A 13,601-nucleotide genomic window follows, 5' to 3' on the forward strand; every position below is an offset into this window, starting at 1 on the left:
TACAAATAAGTTACTGGTGTCGATCTTGAGAAGCAGGTAGATCTGTATTGGTATTTAATGCAGATGTGCTGCTTTTACATTGATTTTTTTTAACTGGTGTCAAAACATCACAGCTAATCTTTAAAAAAAATGCATTCTTTATGATATAAAAAAGACCCACTGAGGGGTTGCAATGGCATTTTTTTTAAAAATAGAAAACCAAACTTATTTCTTACAAAAAAAAGAACAAGATATTGTCTAATTTTGTGAATTGATTGAAAAATAATAATAAAAAACTGAAAAATGTATCTGAAATTGATGTAAACAAATAATGTGTTGAAAGTAAAAGAAAGAATGAATCATTATTTGTGGATCAAATGTTAAACGTTTCCTAATATTAAAGTTCCTCAAGAGTTTGTGTCCAAAGCTGCTATCAACACAAACTAACTGGAAGCCTGCACCATGGACATTAAAACATGAAACATTATACAAAACAATGGTGCTGATGAGTGAAAGACCATCCCAGTTATTAGCCATGTTTAAAATGTGAAGTCAATCAATCAATCAATGTTTACTTATAAAGCCCTAAATCACTAGTGTCTCAAAGGGCTGCACAAACCACCACGACATCCTCGGTAGGCCCACATAAGGGCAAGGAAAACTCACACCCAGTGGGACGTCGGTGACAATGATGACTATGAGAACCTTGGAGAGGAGGAAAGCAATGGATGTCGAGCGGGTCTAACATGATACTGTGAAAGTTCAATCCATAATGGATCCAACACAGTGGCGAGAGTCCAGTCCAAAGCGGATCCAACACAGCAGCGAGAGTCCCGTTCACAGCGGAGCCAGCAGGAAACCATCCCAAGCGGAGGCGGATCAGCAGCGCAGAGATGTCCCCAGCCGATACACAGGCAAGCAGTACATGGCCACCGGATCGGACCGGACCCCCTCCACAAGGGAGAGTGGGACATAGAAGAAAAAGAAAAGAAACGGCAGATCAACTGGTCTAAAAAGGGAGTCTATTTAAAGGCTAGAGTATACAAATGAGTTTTAAGGTGAGACTTAAATGCTTCTACTGAGGTGGCATCTCGAACTGTTACCGGGAGGGCATTATATAGCACTTTTCTCTAGTGACTCAAAGCGCTTTACATAGTGAAACCCAATATCTAAGTTACATTTAAACCAATGTGGGTGGCACTGGGAGCACGTGTGTAAAGTGTCTTGCGCAAGGACACAACGGCAGTGACTAGGATGGCGGAAGCGGGAATCGAACCCTCAAGTTGCTAGCACGGCCACCCTACCAACCGAGCTATAACGCCCCAAAATCACTCATAGACACCTTGAATTGTGCATTAATGTTGCCACACTATTTTGATAAATGTTACCCCTTTTAATTAAGCATTTTATTTTAGGATTTAATTGCTTTTAATTTTTTTTATGATTAAAAAATGTATTGTCAAGATCTATTAAACACCTGGATTTCAGTCTCCATGAATTGATTGTGGACCCCGACTTAAACAAGTTGAAAAACTTATTGGGGTGTTACCATTTAGTGGTCAATTGTACGGAATATGTACTGTACTGTGTAATCTACTAATAAAAGTATCAATCAATCAATGATAAATAAATAAATAAATGGGTTGTACTTGCAAAGCGCTTTGACACTACTTCCACATTTACACACTGATGGAGGGAGCTGCCGTGCAAGGCGCTAACCAGCACCCATCAGGAGCAAGGGTGAAGTGTCTTGCTCAGGACGAGGTTGGAACTAGGTGGGGATTGAACCAGGAACCCTCGGGTTACACACGACTACTACTACTCATGCATGATAAATAAATATGGGAAAACTAATTATATTATTGCAGTTTGAACCATAAAATGGTAATAAGATTGGAATACATCAATATTACACTGGTGGTAAACTCACAGCGTAATATTTCAGATATTTTTGTTAGGCCTTTGCAAAAATAATACATTAATTCTTTATTATGTACAAAAAAGTATGTTTTTTTAGGAAGAGTCTTGTGCAGTTTCAATGACTCCAGTGTGTTTATTTTTGCATCAGGGTCAAAATATATCATTAAAACATTGTAACAAATAAATGACCACTCCTTTTTTTGCCGTGTTCTTTCAAGTTATTTTTTTTAAGAAGTCAAAGTTAAGACAATACAACAACAACGACGACAACAACAACAAAATGCCCTTGTGATTACAGTTTGGTCAGATATACCTTTTTTCCATATCTCAAACATGTCTTAAAAAAAGGCAGAAAATGTAAACAATGTCTAAAAGAAGGAACGACTGAAGCTTACAGCACAAGACACAAATAAAGAAATATTAACAAAAGTATATGAAAGTGAGTGAAGGAGTAGCACCGATACACATCCGCAGCATCAGTACAGCAGTCTGGGATGAGAAGGCAATGTTGTACCAAGGAGAAGGCAATGTTGCATTCAAGTACAGTAGGTGGCTTTGTTGAGGGTCACTTGTCCTCCTCTCCTCCGCTCCAGCCGTCCTCGTCGCCAGTATCGTCCTCCGCGTAATCACCGCAACTGTCATCAGCCTCCTCCGAGCAGTCGTCGGACATCGGTTCATCTTCTACTAACTCCATTACTTCCACGTCGCCCTCGGCTTCGTCGTCTTCTTCCAGGTCGACCTCTAACCCACATACCTCGCCGTCCTCCATCTCGCCATCCTCGCTCTCATCTTTGGAGGAGGTCGGGCTGGATGAAGCCTTGTCGCCTGTCCCGTCTGTGAGGTAAGACATGTTGCTGGGGATGAAGCTGGAGGTCGCTGTTTTTGTGTTGATGTAGAGACGAGGAGGAGGCTCTCTAGTCTGGTCGCCGTGTGAGGCGACAGGAGCGCAGCCTTGGGAGTCTGGGAGTGGACAGGAAGTGAGCGGCGACGCCACAAGGCCGGGTTTCACAGAAGTGGCATTGGGAACGTACTCGCGGATCTCGCCTGGTTCCAGAGGGTCGGGCCCACAGGGGTCATGTTCACTACAAGACAGCTTGCCGTTCAGCTTGGAGATGAAGAGCATGCCATCGCGGTGTGCTTTGCAGTATGAGCTAGGGCACATCTCACAGAACGACACCGCCTCTTTCGTGCAGACGTCACACTGGTGCCATGGACACTCCCATCGACCTGGAAACAAAGAAAAACACTTTTATGAAACACCTGTCATCCTAAATGGGACCTATTTTGCAAAACCCCCTATTGGTACTTGTTTTTGTGTTTTTGGGATCTGCATAAGTCCCAGGAACTTTAAATTCAACCATGGAGGCATTGTCTGTACATGATGTGTATGTATAGATATATACATTATGTGTATGTGTAGATGTATACAGTATGTGTATGTGTAGATGTATACAGTATGTGCTGTATACAGTGGGGCAAAAAAGTATTTAGTCAGCCACCGATTGTGCAAGTTTTCCCACTTAAACATGATGACAGAGGTCTGTAATTTTCATCTTAATAGGTACACTTCAACTGTGAGAGACATAATGTGAAAAAAAAAATCCAGCAATTGAGACCTCCGAATTCGGGAAATGGGGGGGGGTGTATTGTAGCGTCCCGGAAGAGTTAGGGGCTGCAAGGGGTTCTGGGTATTTGTTTTGTTGTGTTTATAGACAGACCGACCGACGGACCGACGGACGGACGGACCGACCGACGGACCGACCGACCGACGGACCGACCGACCGACGGACCGACCGACGGACCAACGGACCGACCGACGGACCGACCGACCGACCGACCGACGGACGGACGGACGGACGGACCGACGGACCTACGGACCGACGGACCGACCGACGGACCGACCGACGGACCGACCGACCGACCGAGACCGACCGAGACCGACCGATGGACCGACGGACCGACCGAGACCGACCGACGGACCGACCGAGACCGACCGACCGAGACCGACCGACCGACCGACCGACCGAGACCGACCGACCGAGACCGACCGACGGACCGACCGAGACCGACGGACGGACCGACCGACCGACCAACCGAGACCGACCGACGGACCGACCGACGGACCGACCGACCGAGACCGACCGAGACCGACCGACCGACCGAGACCGACCGACCGACCGAGACCGACCGACCGAGACCGACCGACCGAGACCGACCGACCGAGACCGACCGACCGACCGACCGACCGACCGACAGATAGTACTTTATTGATTCCTTCAGGAAAATTTAAATTCCAGCAGCAGTGTACAGAGTTGAGATCAATTTAAATTAGGGATGCACCGAAATGAAAATTTGTGGCCGAAGCCGAATACCGAATAATGAATGCAGTTTTTCAAAAAATTTTTTATATTGCATAAATAGCCTGGAATAAATATTTAGACATGTTTTTCAAATGAAGTATTTTTTTATTGAATATTGACATTTTTTTAAATAATCCAGTGGCCTTTGCTTTTCAAAAAAAAAGCAAAGTTTTTCATTTACATTAGGCCTTCAAACAAAACATGCATTCCAAAAAAAAAAATTAAGTGCATTAAAGTGGATAAACCCACAACAAATGAATTATTGTCCTTTTGGCAAAAGTCTGCTTAGCCAAAGTAGATATGCTAATAATGTAAACAGAAGGCTCAAGTAAATCTCAATTAAGTGTGTGCTTGTAACCTCATACACTTATACAGGTAGCCTACACAACAGGCTAATAATGTAAACAGAGGCCCCACTAAATCTCAATAAGTGTGTGCTTGTCACCTCATACACTTATACAGGTACACCACATATCCCAACGTCACTGCACGTTGGTTGATTGCGTCACCGCATCAAAAACTTGCGTCACACGCCACTATTCGGCCTTGTTTTTAACTCATTCCACCGAAGGCCGAATGTGGCTTTTTTTGCCATATTCGGCCGAATATATTCGGTTACCGATTAATCGGCGCATCCCTAATTTAAATAAAAGTAAAAAGTAAATAATGGGGGTTTAAATGGAAACAAAATAGAGAACTATAACAATAAGAATAAAAAATAAAAAGCAACAATGGGAATAAAAATGTGACAGTAAAATAAGGATATAACAAGAGAAAGTAGGCAGTAGTGACCATGTTATGAAAACATATTGCACTGTTATTGTTTTGCATCCCCTGTCATCCTAGTACCCCCCGTCCCAGAGAGGAGTTGTACAGTCTAATGGCGTGTGGGACAAAGGAGTTTTTGAGTCTATTAGTCCTGCACTTGGGATGAAGCAGTCTAGCACTGAACAGGCTCCTCTGGCTACTGATAACACTATGTAGAGGGTGACTGGCATCATCCAGGATGCTCACTAGTTTGTCAACAGTCCAGTTATGTTGTGTTACTGTGCAGATGTTCTCCCGAAATGTGTGTTGTCATTCTTGTTTGGTGTGGGTTCAAAGTGTGGTGCATATTTGTCACAGTGTTAAAAGTTGTTTATACGGCCACCCTCAGTGTGACCTGTATGGCTGTTGATCAAGTATGCCTTGCATTCACTTATGTGTGAGTAAAAGCCGCATATATGTGACTGGGCCGGCACGCTGTTTGTGTGGAGTAAAAGTGGACGTGACGACAGGTTGTAGAGGACGCCACAGGCAGTGCCTTTAAGGCATTTAAGGTACGGCCCCAATATTGTGTTGTCCGGGCGGAAATCGGGTGAAATTCGGGAGAAAGGTTGCCCCGGGAGATTTTCGGGAGGGGCACAAAAATTCGGGAGTCTCCCGGGAAAATCGGGAGGGTTGACAAGTTTGCCATATATGGAGATATCCGGCAACGTCAGTAATGAGGAAAACGTTACAAATTGGGAAAGTTGCAAACGAACCGTTTGGAGGAAGTTTTTAAAATGGTTTTAAAATAAATCTCCGCCATGCCTCCATCATTTTATTTCCAATATTTGTGACTTATTCAGATCCCAAATACACACACAACAACTGTATGTTATTCTTTAATTTTTTCGTCGATTTGGATCAACGAGGTGACATTTCCTAAGTTGACTTACTGTCCGTCGCCACCTTTTGAGATATTTCAAAGTGTAAAATAAGGTTCGCCTTGAAAACCGTGTACCGTATTTTTTTGGACTATAAGTCGCAGTTTTTTTTTCATAGTTTGGCCAGGGGTGCGACTTATGTGTGAAATTATTAACACATTACCGTAAAATATCAAATATTATTATTTAGCTCATTCACGTAAGAGACTAGACGTATATTCATGGGATTTAGCGATTAGGAGTGACAGATTGTTTGGGAAAGGTATAACATGTTCTATATGTTATAGTTATTTGAATGACTCTTACCATAATATGTTAGGTTAACATACCAGGTACCTTCCCAGTTGGTTATTTATGAGTCATACAACGTACACTTATTCAGCTTGTTGTTCACTATTCTTTATTTATTTTAAATTGCCTTTCAAATGTCTATTCTTGGTGTTGGGTTTTATCATCCATCCATCTTCTTCCGCTTATCCGAGGTCGGGTCGCGGGGGCAGCAGCCTAAGCAGGTAAGCCCAGACTTCCCTCTCCCCAGCCACTTCGTCTAGCTCTTCCCGGGGGATCCCGAGGCGTTCCCAGGCCAGCCGGGAGACAGTCTTCCCAACGTGTCCTGGGTCTTCCCCGTGGCCTCCTACCGGTTGGACGTGCCCTAAAAACCTCCCTAGGGAGGCGTTCGTGTGGCATCCTGACCAGATGCCCGAACCACCTCATCTGGCTCCTCTCGATGTGGAGGAGCAGCGGCTTTACTTTGAGTTCCTCCCGGATGGCAGAGCTTCTCACCCTATCTCTAAGGGAGAGACCTGCCACACGGCGTAGGAAACTCATTTGGGCCGCTTGTACCCGTGATCTTGTCCTTTCGGTCATGACCATAGGTGAGGATGGGAACGTAGATCGACCGGTAAATTGAGAGCGTTGCCTTCCGGCTCAGCTCCTTCTTCACCACAACGGATCGGTACAACGTCCGCATTAATGAAGACGCCGCACCGATCAGCCTGTCGATCTCACGATCCACTCTTCCCTCACTCGTGAACAAGACTCCTAGGTACTTGAACTCCTCCACTTGGGGCAGGGTCTCCTCCCCAACCCGGAGATGGCACTCCACCCTTTTCCGGGAGAGAACCATGGACTCGGACTTGGAGGGGCTGATTCTCATTCCGGTCGCTTCACACTCGGCTGCGAACCGATCCAGTGTGAGCTGAAGATCCCGGCCAGATGAAGCCAACAGGACCACATCGTCTGCAAAAAGCAGAGACCTAATCCCGCGGCCACCAAACCGGAACCCCTCAATGCCTTGACTGCGCCTAGAAATTCTGTCCATAAAAGTTATGAACAGAATGGGTGACAAAGGACAGCCTTGGCGGAGTCCAACCCTCACTGGAAATGTGTCCGACTTACTGCCAGCAATGCGGACCAAGCTCTGGCACTGATCATACAGGGATCGGACCACCACAATAAGACAGTCCGATACCCTATACTCTCTGAGCACTCCCCACAGGACTTCCCGAGGGACACGGTCCAATGCCTTCTCCAAGTCCACAAAGCACATGTAGACTGGATGGGCAAACTCCCATGCACCCTCAAGAACCCTGCCCAGAGTATAGAGCTGGTCCACAGTTCCACGACCAGGACGAAAACCACACTGTTCCTCCTGAATCCGAGGTTGGACTATCCGGCGTATTCTCCTCTCCAGTACACCTGAATAAACCTTACCGGGAAGGCTGAGGAGTGTGATCCCACGATAGTTGGATAGTTGGGTTTTATCAAATACATTTCTCCTAAAATGAGACTTATACTCCAGTTCAACATATATATGTTTTTTCCATCTGTATTATGCATTTTCGGCAGGTGCGACTTATACTCAGGAGGGACTTATACTCCGAAAAATGCGGTATTTTAGCTAGCACAGAAGTGGTCAGGCATTTCATTACCTGACTGCACGCTGGTGTGGATTTCACATCATGGTAAAACTAACAGCTCTACTTGCCTGCAGGCCTCTTGGCCAGGTTCAAACAGTCAGCATGGTAGACCTTGGGGCAACCAGGCTTCTTACATGACACGATCTGGCCACCATCGCCACAGCTGAAGCACTCATCCTCCCTTTCTTTGGTCACCTCTTGCTTGGTCTTCTTCTTCATGGACACTCGCCTCTTTCCTTCCTTCATTTTCTCAGCCGGTGGCTGGTTCTGAATGGAAGGACAGCAAAGAGCAAGATGAAAGTGCAGAAAATGGGGTTTCGTTTCCTATTTGCATGTGTTTATCAGTTCACCTATCTCTAATAGTGCTGAAGTTGAGGTCAAATTTCTTACCTTCGGTCGAACACCGAGGAAGCCGCTGCAGTTCGGTGCTCCACATTTACAGGCGGTCTTGCCGTTACCGAGACACTCCAAGTTATAGTTGAAAGTCAACTCCACACCTAAAAGGGAAGACTGGGTCAAGTTGATGTTTTGCACAGTGCACACTACCACATTGAGTTAGTTGCAGATCGTAGCCGGGACCTTCTGGGATGTCTTGTAGTGCAAACAGTCCAACACGGGTGTCCCCGTTCACAGTCCATTTCTGAGTTTCACAGTTTGGTTGGCAGCTATGATTCATGAAGCGAGCCTGGTTCCCTTTGGGTCCAGCATCAATGATTCGGTCCTGCAGTAAAATAAGGTTTACAAAAAGCATATTACAAATAAATTATGAACTGATCGGGTAAGTACAGGACAATGACCTGGTAAAAACTTCAGTGTTCATTTGCCTCGCACATTAGGCTAAAAAAAGCTACAAAATGTGGGCCAGCAGAGATTAAGCGAGGATTTTTATTTTGAAGTAGGGCTGGGCGATACAACGATATACTTGATGTATCGCCGGTTTTTCTCTGTGGGATATAGAAAATGACTATATCGTGATATTGGAGTAAACGTAGGGCTGGGCGATACTGCCTTTTTTTTTTAATATCGCGATATTTTTAGGCCATATCGCGATATACGATATAGATTACGATATTTTGCCTTGGCCTTGAATGAACACTTGATGCGTATAATCACAGCAGTATGATGACTCTATGTGTCTACATCAGGGGTGTCCATTACGTCGACCGCGAGCTACCAGTTGACCGCGGGGGGTGTGTCAGTCGATCTCCAGCCAGGCTTTTAAAAAAAAATAAACCTAAAAATGAGTGATCATCAATCTTCACCAAGACGTCACTTAAATGACATTCACGGTACCGGAGGGTCTTGTGAGATGACGCTGGCTGCTGCAAGATCATTATTATGAAAATATGACCGAGAGGAAGGCGAGAAACACTTTTTATTTCAACAGACTCTCGCGCCGTACCTTCCGTCAAAACTCTAAAGGCCGACTGCACATTTCCTATCTTCACAATAAAAGCTTCATGCTGCCTGCGCTAACTAAATACAGAGTCTCGGAAAACTGGCGTGCACAAGCGATCCCTCAGAAAGCTGGCGTGCACATCACTTGTGCACGCCAGCTTTCCGAGACTCTTATTTTGTTAGCGCAGGCAGCATGAAGCAGGGCTTTTATTGTGAAGATAGGAAATGTGCAGTCGGCCTTTAGAGTTTTGACGGAAGGGACGGCGCGAAAGTCTGTTGAAATAAAAAGTGTTTCTCGCCTTCCTCTCTGTCATTTTTTCATAATAATGAACTGGCAGCAGCCAGCGTCATCTCACAAGACCCTCGGGTGCCGTGAATGTCAATCAAGCAAGCTACGGAATTTGCCGCCAATGTTTTTCTTGTAAAGTGTATGGAAGCTGGATGAATTAGATGCCAAAAACCAACCACTTTCATGTGGTATTGTACAGAAAGGACAACTTTTTTTCTCCTCCATTTGAAAATGTGGGCGTTATCATCATTACTGTCTGATTCCAATCAATGCAAGTCATCAGAATCAGGTAATACACCAACTTATATTCTTGTCTTTGTGAAAGAAAGACATCTATATGTGTTACATATGCTTGTATTATCATTAAACACATTTAACTTGTTTACAAAAATGTCTCTTTCATAAATAAATAAATATAAATGATATATATAAATGAGGTAGATCCCCTCGAGTTGGTCAATTGAAAAGTAGCTCGCCTGCAGAAAAAGTGTGGGCACCCCTGGTCTACATTCAAACATTCTTCTTCATACTGCATTCATATATGCTACTTTTAAACTTTCATGCAGAGAGGGAAATCACAACTAAGTCAATCGACCAAAAGTATATTTATTAAAGTTATTAAGCAATGGCACAAACAATCAAGTCATTTCCAAAACATAAAGTGCAAGATTGTCGGAGACATTTTAAGTGTCAAATAAAAATGAGGTGCATAATAGGAAATCAAATAGTATTCGTCCTTCACTATGTGAAAGGTTACGACGAACGTTATGAAATTCTCTTCATTCTCTAGCGAGTGACTTTTCAAATGATGCTACATATTAGCAGTAATGCTACTTTTTATAGCAACGCTTTTTCCCCCCACACTTGACAAATTACGGTTGTCTGTTCGACATATTCCCACTTGAAGCCGAACCACCGCCAGACGATGGAAACCCTGCCGTTTTTATTGGGAATTAAGTCTTCCTTCATTTGTTACCAGATACGCACCTTCTTTTTCTCGTACGGCTACGTTAGCAGCTAACGTTAGCCACGCCGCTACCTCTCTGCCGGACGAGGACGTGTATGTGACGTGACAATTGTGACGTATGTAAGAATGTGCGCCTACTTGTCTGTGAGGAGAGACAGGAAAGAGTGAGAAGAGCCTGAATGCCCGCAGCTAAAAGCAACTGCCTGAGAACGTATACTCGAATATTACGATATAGTCATTTTCTATATCGCACAGAGACGAACCCGCGATATATCGATATATCGCCCAGCCCTAAGTATACGTTCTCACTCAGTTGCTACTGCAGGCTCTTCTCACTCTTTCCTGTCTCTCCTTCTTACAGACGTCACATACTGTCACATCATACGTCCTCGCATTAGAGGCAGCAGCATGGGTAACATTAGCTGTGATGCTAGTGGAGTGGTAATACGAGACAAAGAAGGTGCCAATCTGGTAACAAATGAAGGAAGAATTAATTCCTAAGAAAAAACGCACAGGGTCCATCGTCTGGCGGTGGTTTGGCTTGAAACAGAAACAGCGATTTTAAACTAGACTAACAAGTCAATGGCGTTTTAAAATCGTGTTTTTATCACCTTCGTCTTTTAGTAAAAGGTTAAACCGTTTTTATCTTTTAACCTTTTTGAACAAGTCGTGCATGCTTTTATTTCAAGTGGCCTGGACTACTGCAATGCACTTTATGCTGGCATTAGCCAAAAAGCTCTCTCCCGGTTGCAGTTAGTCCAGAACGCGGCAGCACGACTTTTAACAGGGGCCAGGAAACGCCAGCATATAACCCCAATTCTTCAGAGTTTGCACTGGCTCCCTGTTCATTTTAGAATTGATTTTAAAACATTGCTGTTTGTTTTTAAATCTTTACATGGACTGGCACCTCAATATATCTCGGACCTCATCCAAATTTACATTCCTGCGCGCGCTCTGAGGTCCGAGAGCCAGTTCCAGCTCGTGGTGCCCAAGACCAGACTTAAGACCAGGGGAGACAGGACCTTCTCTGTGGTCGGCCCTAAGCTCTGGAACACTCTGCCGCTCCATGTTCAAACTGCTTCCACAGTGGAGTGTTTTAAGTCTCGTCTTAAGACCCACTTTTATTCTTTAGCTTTTAACACTACGTGAGTTGTGTGGTCCTCTGTGTTTTTTATACACTTTGATTTTTATTTTACTGTTTTAATTGATTTTACCCTTCAAAATATTTTTTAATCATATTTGTTTTTATATTGTTTTTATATTTATTTATTTTTTGTTTTTATTCAGTCATTTGTGGACCATAATATATTTATATATACTTTTTTTTTTTTTTCTGCAATTGTTTTTAACATGGCTGTGCAGCACTTTGGAAACGTTATTGTTGTTTAAATGTGCTATATAAATAAAGTGGATTGGATTGGATATTTATGCGGCAAAAGCGTTGCTACAAAAAGTAGCATTACTGCTAATTTGTAGCATCATTTGAAAAGTCCCCCGCTCGAGAATGAAGGATGCTTGAAACTGCATGTCAACATGTCCGTTCGGTGCCAAACCCACAAAATGCCGAAGTAACCATTTCCAGATCGTATGAAAAAATAGTCAACAACAGAATTTAATAACATTCGTAGGAACCTACCACATAGCAAAGGACGTACATTTTTCCGGATTTCCTGTTACGCAGCTCATTTTTATTTGCTAGTTATTGAAATATCTTGCGTGTCATCATGCACAAAAGTGCACTTTATTTCTTTAAACGATTGTAGTTGCATTCTGTACAAAAAGTGCACTTTAATGTTGTTTTGATATGTCATCTTAGTGACATCATGCACAAAAGTGCATTAATAGACTGTTTTAAAATGTCTCTGACAGTCTTGCACTTTCTGTTTTGAAATGACATGTTTGTGCCACTGCTTAATAACTGTCTAATAAGTACAGTTTTTGTAAATGGACTTAATTGTGGTTTCCCTCTCTGCATGAAAGTTTAAAAATGCAGTATGAACAAAAATGTTTTAATGTAGACATAGAATCATCATATTGCTGTGATTATATGCATCAAGTGTTCATTCAAGGCTAAGGCAAAATATGGCTTGAAAATATCGAGGTATTAATAAAAGGCCATATCGCCCAGCCCTATTTTGAAGGTGTCCAATTATTCACCAATCTGCCAGCTCATCATTAAGTATTTACAGCTATTATAGCGTGCACTTGTAAATGCTCTGTAGGTACTTGGTGTGGCTACACATGACGTAAAAGTTCTCAATCTTACCTTGTCTACTGTCAGCATGTAGAAGTTACAGATGTTATTCTCCTGAGCGTGACGAATTCTGGCTCGACATTCTTCTTCATCAATCACCTCCCCTACGTATTCACTCACAAAAGCTCCCTGTGGAGAAACGAGGATGTGCATGCGGGACGATGGTTACTAAAAGGGGGAAGGGGGGGAGGAGACAGCTGGAAAACTTCAGTTACCTTCTTGATGTCGGACACGGCGCGCAAACCCCAGCCACGCGACAGTGTCCTGCATATCTCCACAGGCGTGTACTGGCGTTTCGTGAAGGCCTGGTTCTGACATCGTTCCCCGGCTGCACACACCTGAGGGTGGCACTCGTACAACAGCATGCGATTAATGCACTCCGAATCCACGCTGCACGGGTTCTCGTCCGACGCCTTGCAGTTACACCGCGGGATCTCAGATAGGTCGGCCGTGATGATCTGCACCTTTCCGATTGGCTTATTTGCCTAAGAGATCAATGATTGGTGCTTGTATTTACTAAGCGCCGCCTTTGCAAAGAAAATGACAAATCAGTGACATAGCACACCTTTATGTGCTTGTATGGTGGAGGTTTCTTATAGTTCTTTCTGTCCTCCTGAAGCTGCTTCATCTCCTTTTCTGCTTGCAGCTCTTTGAATCTCTCTGCTGCCTCCGTCAGGGCTATAAAAAATACACAGACACTATCTTTACTTACATCATTCAAAAACAAAACACTAACACACAGGAGCGTATCTTACCATTTTTATACACCGCGTCTGCTCCCTTGCCCATTTTCTCGATGTTGTGAGTATCACCCTCCATGTAAGGGA

General features: G+C 43.8%; 1 protein-coding gene across 2 annotated transcripts in view; it reads right to left on the reverse strand.

Annotated features, from left to right (window-relative positions):
• Positions 1-2,004: 2,004 nt before the first annotated feature.
• The window catches only part of nsd1a (nuclear receptor binding SET domain protein 1a), a 61,096-nt gene continuing 49,499 nt past the window's right edge, over positions 2,005-13,601 (reverse strand). The window contains exons 16-24 of one of the 2 annotated variants that reach the window (XM_061899769.1): positions 13,530-13,601; positions 13,340-13,452; positions 12,990-13,259; positions 12,787-12,903; positions 8,446-8,587; positions 8,257-8,363; positions 7,935-8,133; positions 2,931-3,126; positions 2,661-2,859 (exon numbers count right to left, since the gene is read on the reverse strand). The exon at positions 13,530-13,601 is cut by the window's right edge and continues 134 nt beyond it. In XM_061899769.1, coding sequence (XP_061755753.1) covers positions 2,814-2,859; positions 2,931-3,126; positions 7,935-8,133; positions 8,257-8,363; positions 8,446-8,587; positions 12,787-12,903; positions 12,990-13,259; positions 13,340-13,452; positions 13,530-13,601 — 1,262 coding nt within the window. In that variant the 3' untranslated portion in view covers positions 2,661-2,813. Of the gene's footprint in view, positions 3,127-7,934; positions 8,134-8,256; positions 8,364-8,445; positions 8,588-12,786; positions 12,904-12,989; positions 13,260-13,339; positions 13,453-13,529 lie in introns of both variants that reach the window. The other variant, XM_061899768.1, reaches the window with a different exon arrangement.

This window comes from Nerophis ophidion, linkage group LG05, assembly GCF_033978795.1.
Source record: "Nerophis ophidion isolate RoL-2023_Sa linkage group LG05, RoL_Noph_v1.0, whole genome shotgun sequence".
Taxonomy (NCBI): domain Eukaryota; kingdom Metazoa; phylum Chordata; class Actinopteri; order Syngnathiformes; family Syngnathidae; genus Nerophis; species Nerophis ophidion.